Source organism: Liolophura sinensis, chromosome 12 (assembly GCF_032854445.1).
Source record: "Liolophura sinensis isolate JHLJ2023 chromosome 12, CUHK_Ljap_v2, whole genome shotgun sequence".
NCBI classification, from domain to species: Eukaryota; Metazoa; Mollusca; class Polyplacophora; order Chitonida; family Chitonidae; genus Liolophura; species Liolophura sinensis.
In genome coordinates this window covers 13015443-13029109 of record NC_088306.1, presented here as the reverse complement: position 1 = coordinate 13029109, position 13667 = coordinate 13015443, and the positions used below count along the sequence as shown (strand labels likewise).

At 38.4% G+C, this 13667-nt stretch overlaps 1 protein-coding gene across 1 annotated transcript; it reads left to right on the top strand.

Annotated features, from left to right (window-relative positions):
* Positions 1-223: 223 nt before the first annotated feature.
* Positions 224-12154, top strand: LOC135479109 (SPRY domain-containing protein 7-like). The gene is given in 7 exon segments (XM_064758837.1): positions 224-348; positions 1309-1425; positions 3464-3514; positions 3517-3623; positions 4293-4395; positions 8740-8838; positions 9412-12154. Coding segments are annotated over 6 exon segments (588 nt in total). The 5' UTR covers positions 224-236; the 3' UTR covers position 8838; positions 9412-12154.
* Positions 12155-13667: the final 1513 nt, after the last annotated feature.

Here is a 13667-nt window from a genome sequence, read left to right as displayed (position 1 = left end):
CGCATAACATACAATGCGGATGATCGTGCCATTGGGTTTCCCCAAGGCTGTGTCCAGTTTCCTCCTACCATAATGCTGGCCGCCGTCGTATAAATGAAATATTCTTGACTACGGCGTAAAACACCAATCAAGTAAATGAATAATGTAACTCTTAACCAATCATAGTTGGGATTCCCGTCTGCGCTAAAAATAGCCTGTGACGTGTTCTTACAGGTAAACCCTCTGGGAGTAACAAGATGGCGGCATGTTTTTGTTGCTTACGATGTTGCTGGAACGGGTCGGCATTTTCATCCGGCCACGTTCAACTGAAAGATCTTCCAGCCGTAAAGTTAGACACCTTACACATGGGTACGTGGGTAATATGACTGATAATGAGTGAATTCCATCGGAAAACCTACGCACTTGTATTGTTTAATGTTTAAAATATGCCATGGATAGATTGTTGTGGATGGGCTACAACAACAACACTTTAGGTTTATCTTTTTCCTGACGAGAAATTGGCCAGCTTGTATTGCACACATCGCAATCATATGTTTATGAACATTATTATTCATTAGTTGAATTTTAAAGTTGATGTCGCTGACACATGGTAGAGTGACGTCAGTTCATTGAGGAAACAGCTTTGCACAGTGACAATATTGACATCTGAGAAGGAGCTCATTGACTAACAGAAGTCTTTACCTTTAAGATCAGAGCACACTCCATTTAAATACCTGGTTCAATAGACGTGACAGTTTCTCACAGTGTTTGGGGCAAAAATTATACGTCAACTGTGTCGTAAGGGCCTTAACTTTGCAGTCACGCGTAACAACATCAACTGGTTATTTCCAAGGCAGTGTGGGCACAACAAACATTCATTTGGTAGTATTTAAAGAAACCTGCTGTACTGCCGGCCTCAAAATATTTGAAAAGGGCAGGTAATCAGGTTTTCAAATGAAGTGCATTCTGATGTTTCTGGCAACAAAATTTGGCCAAACCTGACGTCAGAACAATCTTGGACATGTTGGAGTGTCAGTTGATGAGGTACAAAGCTTGGTTATATATTATACTTGGTTCTGTTTGTTTGTACATGTAACTCTTCTCCATGTAGACTCTTTGCCCAGTCAAACCTAGATAAAAGAGTCAAATTGTGTAGGTCTGGACTTCGTATACCTGGTTCTTTACACATGATTTGCATTAACCTGAAACTGTTGTTTAACAGAAATGATAAGGATTCTTGAGTTTGGAATAAAAACATCAGTTTCTTGAATTCACTAAATATGTCCTGTTTTGCCATTTCTCTGACATTTTTGTTTTTCATTTATGCAGGTCATGATGTTGTTATTGTGAAGAGTGGAAAGCGCATTTGTGGCACAGGAGCCGCTCTGGCTAATGCTCCCATTGTACAGAATAAGGCCTATTTTGAAATCAAGTTACAGTGTTCAGGTGATTTCATTGATTATTGACCCTATCATTTTGTGAGTCATTCTAATACCTTTCACCAATAATGATTGGAAAGTACTTTTATTTATTTGATTGGTGACTTATGTAAAGAATAATACAAAGAATATTTTACTTTACAAAGGCCGGGTGGGGGCAACCCGAGCAGAGCTCAGGGGAGATCTACGATCATCCACAGGTTGCTCGCAGATCTTCCCACGTAGAACCACAGCAGAACCCTGCATAAGATGGACTTGAACTCACAGCAATCCAGTGGTGAGAAGCTGCTGGGTTATTGTGCTGCACTAGCACCACCAGACCACAGAAATCCCATTTAAAGCTATCTTCCAAGAGTTATGATTGGTTGATTTTGTGGTCATGCAAGAATTGCTGATATGCAACTTGTTGATGTCGTTCTTTATTAATGACGGCAATTGCTGTAAATCAGAATGTGAGATGTAAAAATGACAACAATCAACAAACGCAGTAAACCGTCACTGCATACGACTACTTCTGTTTCATCATAAGCAATGACGAAAAGCTTCCACGATAAACTTGGTGGACTAGTTTCGGGTCATGGGTGGAAATGCTTGAGCAGACACGGAAGTCGAGCCGCCTAGAGCTCGACTGGAGCACCACTTCACCGTTCAAGGCTTTTCATGGCGATGTGTTTCTTGGTTTTACGTCATAAATTATCAGATAACTACTAAATTGTGAGAGTTAGTGATAAGGATATAGGTGTTATGTTGTGGCTGAAAATAGGCAGTAAGTGGGTTTATTTGTCGGTACAAAATTGTGGTGCTGATTCTGTCTTCTTAACCAATCAAAATACCTACAAAACTGAAAAGTGTACGCATTATCCCTACTAGTCAGTGTTAGGCTACATGGATGTACACATTTAGCCTTACTGGTATTCCAATGTGAGAGCTCGGAGAGACCTGAACAAATTGCATCACGTTTCACGTAAGCCTCCATTCATAAGCTCATAAAGAACCCACACGCCCACTTTCTAGTGGTTTGTTAAAGTGAAAGACAGCATCTGACTTATGTTTATGTCCATTGAAAGACTACCATTCAGAGTATCTTAAACCGACATTAAATTTTTTTTTTAGAATTTTTTCAATGATACATGTACTGCTAGGTAGTTTTCTCCACGCTGGCCACAGTTGGTAGCGAGTCCACTTCGGGAGCAGTAGATCCGGGGTCAATCCTGGGTCAGGTCACGCCTAACACTTTAAAAGAGGAAGTTGTAACTTCCTCGCTTGACGTTCAGCATGAAGGGGATAGTACAACTGGTTGACTCGTATCAGTATAATGGCTCGGGCGGAATGCTTACTTGCCTTTGGTAAATCGTCTCAGTGAAGCTGTACTATATAAAAGAGGGGTGGAAATTCATCCTGCAACAAGGAGGCATATTACATGCACTGTAAGAATTCCTCCGTCGTCATATGACTGAAAAATTGTTAAGTACTGCGTTAAACCCAAGCACTCACTCACTCCATGGTGGCAGAAATATTGTTACTCTTGCAGTTTACACCTGACATGTGCCCGACTCATTTTGCCCTGGTCACCTGTACTGGACATGGTAAAAAGCAATAGATAATAGTTACAGTTGTATATTTATTATCCGTATTGAATGCTCTTTATGCCTAAACTATTGTATTTCACCTAAAGTGTAGTGTATTTCAAATCACACATTTTGCCTGATTCTGATTCGTTCGTTCACCTTACAGAGCCACATGTGTGAAATTTGAATAACATTCTGTCAGAATAACTTGAGTGTTGGCCTCAAGCTAATATATATATTTATATATTGTGTTTGGAGCAGCGTTGAAACTTATTTGACCAGAGACATTACAGAGGGAACATGGGAGATAGAAAATAAATGTATACCTCATGGTGAAATAGTTATGCTTATCTGGATTTTATTGATGAAAATGTTTGCCATATCACATCTGAAAAGATTGAGCAATTTAGGTGATTCCAATGTGTATTCATGTATGAAAGAATATTCCTGAATAGATATGGTTTTGATTACTTTTAGGCACATGGGGAGTGGGTGTGGCAACAAGGAAGTGCGATTTAAACTCTGTTCCTTAGGAAACACAACAGAATCCTGGGTGCTGAGACAAGATGGCAAGTTATACCATAATGATGAAGTGATCGGTAAACTCACAGAAGATCTGCAAGAAGGGGACATAATTGTAAGTGTTCAAAGGCATAAGGCATAAAATTTGCAACTTGCCATGGTGTGTTTGACTCATCAATGCACTGACCCTAAGCCCTCATTAAATTCTGCCCGTAAAGTGGAAGTGGAGAGAAAATAGAAAACATTTGATAACATTTTGAAGTAACCCATGCTTTGGAGTGGTAACAGAATTACTGCTTCATGCTATTACTTGTGATTTAAACCAGGGCTGGAACAATCAGATAACTGATTTATAGATCAACCAGCTGAAGATCAACTTACGATTCCTGTTCTTAAGCAGTCTCCAAAGGGCAAGTAGTTTTAGTGTGCTAGCACAGCACAGTGACTCAGGAGCCGCTCTGTTTCATTAATGTGGTCTCATGCAGGCTTCCACTTTGCTTGTACGCCAGAAAATCTGCCAGCAACCTGCACATGGTGGGGGGTTTTCCCTAGGCTTTGCTGCTTTTTTTTCACACCATACTGCTGGATGGCATTGTATGAGTGAATTTCACTGACGGGATTGTATCAGACCAACTTCATATGGATTTATTGATAATAAATGTTGGGAAAAGATCATTGTTAGTGTTTATCCTAAACTTTGGACAAGTCGTTAATTTTAAGCATTTACAACATGACATTGTTAATTTGTACATTAAATTTGATAAACTTATGATTTTTTTTTCAGGGTATGACATATGATCATATAGAACTGACCATATATCTCAATGGGAAGGTCACTGAAGCCACATTCAAAGGAATCCGTGGTACCATCTACCCTGTGATGTACGGTGAGTTAATTAAGCCAGGGCCTACATTAGTACACCATATTAGTAATGTGTATATAGGAATCTGGGGTACCATCTTTGCTGTGGTGTACGGTGAGTACTAGGCCAGGGCCTACATTAGTATACCATATTAGTAATGTGTATATAGGAATCTGGGGTACCGTCTTTGCTGTGGTGTACGGTGAGTACTAGGCCAGGGCCTACATTAGTATACCATATTAGTAATGTGTATATAGGAATCTGGGGTACCATCTTTGCTGTGGTGTACGGTGAGTACTAGGCCAGGGCCTACATTAGTATACCATATTAGTAATGTGTATATAGGAATCTGGGGTACCATCTTTGCTGTGGTGTACGGTGAGTACTAGGCCAGGGCCTACATTAGTACACCATATTAGTAATGTGTATATAGGAATCTGGGGTACCATCTTTGCTGTGGTGTATGGTGAGTACTAGGCCAGGGCTTACATTAGTATACCATATTAGTAATGTGTATATAGGAATCTGGGGTACCATCTTTGCTGTGGTGTACAGTGAGTACTAGGCCAGGGCCTACATTAGTATACCATATTAGTAATGTGTATATAGGAATCTGGGGTACCATCTTTGCTGTGGTGTACGGTGAGTACTACGCTAGGCCTACATTAGTACACCATATTAGTAATGTGTACATAGGAATCTGGGGTACCATCTTTGCTGTGGTGTACGGTGAGTACTAGGCCAGGGCCTACATTAGTATACCATATTAGTAATGTGTATATAGGAATCTGGGGTACCATCTTTGCTGTGGTGTACGGTGAGTACTAGGCCAGGGCCTACATTAGTATACCATATTAGTAATGTGTATATAGGAATCTGGGGTACTGTCTTTGCTGTGGTGTACGGTGAGTACTAGGCCAGGGCCTACATTAGTATACCATATTAGTAATGTGTATATAGGAATCTGGGGTACCATCTTTGCTGTGGTGTACGGTGAGTACTAGGCCAGGGCCTACATTAGTATACCATATTAGTAATGTGTATATAGGAATCTGGGGTACCATCTTTGCTGTGGTGTACGGTGAGTACTAGGCCAGGGCCTACATTAGTACACCATATTAGTAATGTGTATATAGGAATCTGGGGTACCATCTTTGCTGTGGTGTACAGTGAGTACTAGGCCAGGGCCTACATTAGTATACCATATTAGTAATGTGTATATAGGAATCTGGGGTACCATCTTTGCTGTGGTGTACGGTGAGTACTAGGCCAGGGCCTACATTAGTACACCATATTAATAATGTGTATATAGGAATCTGGGGTACCATCTTTGCTGTGGTGTACGGTGAGTACTAGGCCAGGGCCTACATTAGTATACCATATTAGTAATGTGTATATAGGAATCTGGGATACCATCTTTGCTGTGGTGTGCGGTGAGTACTAGGCCAGGGCCTACATTAGTACACCATATTAGTAATGTGTATATAGGAATCTGGGGTACCATCTTTGCTGTGGTGTACGGTGAGTACTAGGCCAGGGCCTACATTAGTATACCATATTAGTAATGTGTATATAGGAATCTGGGGTACCATCTTTGCTGTGGTGTACGGTGAGTACTACGCTAGGCCTACATTAGTACACCATATTAGTAATGTGTACATAGGAATCTGGGGTACCATCTTTGCTGTGGTGTACGGTGAGTACTAGGCTAAGGCCTACATTAGTGTACCATATTGGTTTTGTGTATATAGGAATCTGGGGTATCATCTTTTCTGTGGTGTACGGTGAGTACTAGGCTAGGCCTACATTAGTGCACCATATTAGTAATGTGTATATAGGAATCTGGGGTACCATCTTTGCTGTGGTGTACGGTGAGTACTAGGCTAGGTCTACATTAGTACACCATATTAGCATAATTAACCAGAGCAGCGACAACAGTGAAATAGCTGGCAAATGGTCACACGTAGCACGGCCACTTGTTAAATTACCTCAGTTAGGGTTTTATTCTAACTGTTCATGTAAATGCTTAAACATTAGCAAATCACCTAACACCATAACATTTCTATGAGTGCACAGGATTAGTAACATTTCTATCAGTACACAGGATTAGTAACATTTCTATCAGTACACAGTATTAGTTACATTTCTATCAGTACACAGGATTAGTTACATTTCTATCAGTACACAGGATTGGTAACATTTCTATCAGCATACAGGATTAGTTACATTTCTATCAGTACACAGGATTGGTAACATTTCTGTCAGTACACAGGAGTAGTAACATTTCTGTCAGTACCCTAATTCTTCAACCTTTTCAACCACCTCTGCGACCAGTATTTTCAAACATTCTGAGAGAACTATAGGGTGTAGAAAAATAATTTGCAGTTTTATGAAGCTTGCACCTTTAGTGACACACACACAGTACTTGGTATCATTTTCACAATAATTGGATGCACAAATTCCACTGAAAATGAGTGCTTTAGAGGTCGAAAAGGTTGAAGGTTTGCAGTAAACAGCAGTAGTAACATTTGCACGTGTATGATAAGCAGAACCAGCATTTCATGTTGGTGTGGATTTCAACATGACAGAGTTTGAGGTTTCGCCAAGGACATGTAGTGCAGCCAAAGGCCTGATATTTCAGTAGTCATTGTACATATAGTTGTTGTGAGGGCTATATAGAACTGACAGATGAATCAAACAATTGCTGTAAAGTCAAGTCTTTTGAAGGCTTAATTTCTTCCCCAAAACTGCATGAACTTTTAAAAACAGTAATCATGATGGCTCATGATGTGATCATGATGGCTGACAGCATGTGCTGTTTTGGGATACTCATCAGCTGCTTATGTCCCACTGATAGAGGGTGGGATAAACAGTATTATTGAAGTGCACATTTCTCAATGGCTAATAACTACATGCATATTTGTGCAGAAAGGTTTTAAAACCTTTGTTGACACTGTGTACTGGGCTTGAAAAGGATCTTATAGAATTTCAACCTTTAATTCAGCTTAAAGTCTTGATGAAAAATGGTCTTTCTTGATGTTATACTCATAACTTCATGTAGTTCTTTTAAATGACAAAGAGGCTTATGAAAGCACACACTTAAATGAAAAACACACATTTTTCCGTAATCTGTTCTTATCTGCATGACCTAAACTAGACTAGAATAGGTATAAATTTTCACACAATTCCAAAAAGGGTAGTATACCCCATCTGTATGTGTGTGAATTAATGGGATTTAAATGAAGTCCCAACAAGAAACATGAATCAAACAAATAGATTTGAATGAAGTTACGTGTACCTTCTCCTTAAAGTTATTCCTGGTATCCCATGGACAGTGCCATTTGGTTTATCCACACTTCCCAAATACTTGTGTATAAAAGGCTGTGGTTTCTTTAATGCACGTTTAGGCCTGGGTAGGTCTGATGAATTGAATTTTAAGCTGCTAAGGACATTGTAAGGAATGCTTGTTATTTGTGTTGTAAACCAATAGTTTTTTTTTGGACAGAGCAGGATTGAAACCTCCGAGTCCCCAGCTGGCAGCTGGTATATACACTGATCTAAGGGGTAGAATTGAAAGAAGCGTTAACATGCTTGATGTCGTCCAATTTTTGTTCAGTGTTTTTCAACACATATGCACGTTGTGAATGGTCATTTTCCTCCCACCATAATGTGGGCAGTCATAGTATGAATGAAAGTCTTGAGTATGGCGTAAAAGTCTAATCAATGTAAATAAATAGTACTTAAATCAAGCGAGTACAGGTGGTTGGTTTGTCAGTTGCCCCAGTTGCACTCCTTGTAGGGAAGACCATGTCATATTGTCATATTTTTGGGTGCAAATATTATCTTGTTGATTCTAATTGGACAGGAGAGTTTTTTTGTGTGACAGATTTCGATTTGCACTGTTTTTTTTTTCCTGGTGATAAGTATTCTTTAGTCCCTAAGTGCTATCTACATGTACATGTAAAAGTAAAGCTAATCTTGGAGCCCTCTTTGATCTGATTTATTATTTGTTAGGTAACTGTTGTAATTTCACCTAATACCTGTATATATAACCATCTGCTTCATTTCTGGGTGGCAGACATTTTGCTTTGTCCTCAGGACAAACACAAAAGTTGACATCAAACTGGCTGATATGAAGCTTCAGTAAAACTTCCAGTATTTGTATTTGAACAAGCATGTTGTCTGCAAAGAAAGTAACAACTTGGATGATTGAGACCCCAAGAGTTCACGAGAATTTATAATCTTCCTGACTTACCTCCCCTTAAAAATTGTAGTTGAACCATCATCATGTCAGTGATGCATGGTCTTATTTTGTATTACAGTTGTGTAAGGATTTTGTTTGCTGAAGTATTTGTTTTTGTTTTCCAGTGGATGAGGGAGCTGTGATAGATGTTCAGTTTAATAAATTCTATCACCAGCCCCCAGATGGCTTTGAGGAAATCATGATTGAAAAGTCACTTTTATGAGGTAAGAATAGGATCATTTTCTGTTGACAATATACTCCATTGACTTCATGCAGCAACTGCAATGCAACCATATACTGACATCATCACATAAAAAATTGCAAAACCTATCAATAATAAATTGCTACATGCTTGCTCTAATACATGTTTTCTTTTAAGCTCATTATAAAGGCATTTGAAAATTACTAGCAAAGCGAAAGGTTCAAGTTGCTTATTTGCTTGTCCATGGAAATCAGAAAGTTGTGAGTGAAGACTCTGTTATATTGATCCATTTATAACTAGAAACTTCTACACCATTCATGTTTTCACATTAACCTTATCTGTATTCATATGAGGGAAAAGTTTGGCTTTAACTTGCTAAAGGTCTTAGATGTACAACAGGCACTTCATTTTCCAGTCCTCCTCCCATAAAACTACCATGGAATAAGCCAAAAATTCCTGAGAAGTGTATTGTAATGAGCAGTAATGGATGAAATAAACAAATGATCAACTCTCGTACTGTCAGTCTTACATGAGAGTTTTAACTGTCTGATATATGTGGCTTTGTCCTATGATCACACTTCTGTATGTTTTGTAGGTGAAGGAATCTCATTGGCTGATGAAGCAGGCAGACAGACTGCAGTACACTCTGAAGTCTCGAGCCATCCTGTAGCCTGACGCCACTGCTCTCTGGCTGTTCTCTGGGGACTGTTCTCTGACTTCTCTCTGGGGACTGTTCTCTGGATATATTTCGGGCATCTTTTGTACATTTACATGAAGTCCATAGATCTGGCGGAAAAAAAAAAAGGAACAGGGGAAGTAACTCCGCGAGCCGGCCGCTCCACATAATGCTTAATCTCAGTGTATTAAAGGAAGATACTTGTGCCATCAGCTATATATGCATAAGCATTGTACATATGTGTGTATAAAGTAAATATGAAGTGTATATTACATGTGTGATTTATACTTATCCGGCTTTAAGCTGGATTTCTTTTTTGTGCATACAACAAACATGTACAATAGTCTTTTAACTTTTTGCGTTATCTCAGTTGCTCTTTACCTACATCATTTACATGTAGTCTTTATGTTGTATTTCTCCTGAATTCAAAACTTTCGTCCACAACATTGCATTTGTAGAGTAAAAATAGATGTCAATAAAATTTTACTGTCAGTGCTTAAACTTATATTTATCCAGTAGGATATCTTTCAATCTTAAAAGCAAACCTCAGATTTCCTCTCTAAGATCAATATAACTCACAGAATCAGGACAGATGTACATCTTATCCATGGACGAAATTAATACTGCAGCAGGTATGGAGAGCTAATTTGCCAATCCTGATATTTCCGTGGTCTAAGCTTCTTGGGTAAATCAGCACATAATATCAGCCCAGGTAATTTTGAATCCTATATGTCTGCAACAACACAACATTGCATAGTAAATACATATAACCCTTACCAGAGAAATGCATGTATCTTTGGCATCTATTTGATGTATGAAATAAACATTTGTTATGCATAGATCAAATTCTGTGTATAATGTTTCCATAGCCATTGTACGATATACAATTATGTTTAATATGTTCGTATGTGTTCAGTTATTTCCTCTTCATAAAGGATAAAGTAGATGTTGTACTTTATTTATTCAGAATTATTATGATTATTATTCCATAAAAGATTTTCACAAAAGTGGAAGGAGTGATATTAATTTGGATCTATTCATCTGTCTGATTGTCTGGCTTTCCTTACTCTACAGAGCCATGCACCTGACCCAGTTTGATAAAATGTTGCGTGCATGTTCATTTCTTAAATTTGAGATTAGTTCCATTGAATAACTGCTCTAAATATTGTCTGATGTTTTCAAAAGTTTTTGTTTAGGGTCATTGTGTGTAACCTGAAATAAAGTTTGAAAACCGCCTTGTACAGCATAATTTATAGTCATTTCCTTCGTGCTGGCAATTAGATTGTTAAAAACACATTGTCACACAAAGATGTGAAATGTTTGACCCTGCACTGGCCTTATAGGAGGGCATTTTCAATATGCTCTGATAGACCTCTTTCATGAATACTTTACTCAGGGTCAGTACATGGGCCCTATATATAATGAACAAGCAGTTATAGTGGTGCCAGAGCTACAAATTGGGAGCTGAATTACCCAAACTGTATGTCCATGTCGAATATCTTTTGCATGACCCTTCACATTTTTAACTTATTTCCATTTGTATATGTTGTATACCATTAACTGTATTTGACGTTAGGCATATACTGGTACTAGTCTTGATGTAGAGGTATTTTTTTTTTTTTTTACCTTTTTGCTACATGTATGATAGAATGACATTCAGATGCAATTATGTGTATTAGATTGAAACAATTTTAATTTGGAAGCTGATTTTTGATCAGAAATTTGAGCAAACAAATTACAGTGTTCTTTTGTCTAATGTTATTCTCTCTGATGTCCATAGTAGATGTGATGTGTATAATGACGTAATGAGACTTTTATTTTATGGGTGTCTAATGTGAAATAATGTGGAATTACCCCCTGCCCCCCACCCTCCCCTCAAAACACCCCACCGATCACTCAACAAGCTTTTGTGTAAGGAAGAAGTTGTAGTAGTTTGCATTTGCATCACTTTTATTCAGGGGAAAAAAAGTTAGATTCATTTCAAATCTGTTCTCTGTTTTGATAGCCTTGTTTTGCAACAGGAGATCCTGTATTAGAGTAGACATGTTCTCGTTGAAAGCTGACCGTCATTTACAAACTCTGCAGTGAGGCCTGGGCAGGAAGATAGAGTGATTGATGACTCAATTGTAGGGGTTATAGTGATACCATATTCCACATGATACACATTTGTGTTAAAACCCAGAAGCACTTTTGTGTGGAACTATAAAAACTCAGTGTTGTTTATGCTGGTGACATCATTAATATTTTTAAAAAGTCTCACAGCTGGGATTAAGATACCCATCTATCTTGTATATTGTACAGAACAGTCATGGTTGTGTGTTTAAATGCTAAGCACCTGTTGACAGTGCAATTCATGCAATGTAACAGGCATATGCTCCTGAAAATTGGCACCACGACATGCAGACGAAGGGGAATCTAAACCTTATCTATCTACAGAACATGGAGAAATAGCTAAATGGTTTTGTTTGCTTTATTACATTGCATGTGTCATTGTCAGGCCAAGGATGTTATTATCTTGTTTGGTTTGTTACATTGCATGTGTCATTGTCAGGCCAAGGATGTTATTATCTTGTTTGGTTTATTACAGGACATGTGTCATTGTCAGGCCAAGGATGTTATTATCTGTCAATGGCTTTGAATTTATCCTAATAAAGAAACCTGGACGTTTACTTTGGGTTTTGTTTCTGAGGTAGAACATGACAATACACAGGTATTGCCATAGACCAGTGACAAGAGGCAAGCATCAAGTTTTCTATGACAAAATATATGCCTCGCAAATACATGTACTGATATGTAGTGTCGTTTCCTGTTAGTTGCTTGGGCTGTGGTCTAGTGGCTAGGGAAGCTTTTCTTTCAGTTGCCTGGATAGATGAGGTTTGGAGTTAAAGCTGATCTTGAACACGGACTGCAGATTTTCCTGTTCTCACTGCTTTTGGGGCTTTGGCATTCAAACGTTTGTTGAAGATGCGCATGGTGTGCATGTCTTTTAAGTCAGTAACTTGCCAAAGATTGACTGTTTGTCCCAGGCACATCATTCCTGAAACTGGCCGCCATCTTATAAGCGAACACCTCTGAGTATGGCGTTAAGCAAAAATCCATCTATCCGTCAGTCTACTTGGTTGGTAAGCCTGTTTCATATCTTGTAACATCACTTTCTAGGCAGTGGATAGTATGCATTTAAGTCAATGTCTTCTTTGCAAATAACAAAAGCGGAAAGATAAATAACAGAAGATAAAAAAAAAATAATAATAATATGACATAAATAGAAAAATAGAACAACAAAAGAAAAATTAAAAAACAAACCAGAAGAAAAAATGAATACAAACAAAATTTAAGTGGACATGACACTCCGATAATGACAATACCATTAAAACTCAAGTTGTCACTTTTCTGGCAACAGTTCCTTTTCATGTCATTTTGTCACTTGATGACGTAGCTGGGCGGATTCTCTCTTCTAGAAAATGCTTTGTTGGATTCATCTTATACGTACTTAAATGCATTAATGCTAGTATAAAGTCTGAATAGCTAAACACTCGGCCAGGGAGTTAGGACAAAAGTATGTTTTGGTATACATTATCTTTGCATAACATTGATCTAAATAAGGTTACGATGCATGTGTAAAAAATTTCTGGGAATGCGAATTTGTTGTTAGATTCGAACACGTGCTTAACGTGAATCTTACAGGCATATATTATTTATAAATATATTCAAAGATTAAATTTGATTAAAATTCAGATTGAACACATTTAATTGTTCGCCGAAAGAAGTTATAGCACAAATATGCCTATATCTACCAAACGTGGGTAGCCTGCCTTCCTAGGCGCGTTGGAAGTAGTTTGACAGATGTACAGGCATCAGTCGATTATCCCAGCACAAAAAGCGAGGGTCCAGGGGCCGCCTAGGCCGCGGGAAGTTTGGGATGTTAGACGAGTGGAGGTGACCTGAAAGTGTTTTGCGGGGTTTTTATTCTACACATATATCCATTGTAGTTTTATGTACTTAACAATCTACAATACACATGTGCCTTCATTTTGTTGGTCGCCATTAGAATGATTTTCTCTTGGCTTTTGATTTCTTTCATTTTATTTTTTTTTTGTAAAGTAGCGCGGCCATGGCCGTGGCGGCCGTACTGCTTCCTCTGAAGAGCATTACTATTTAAGGACAATATATTCCAA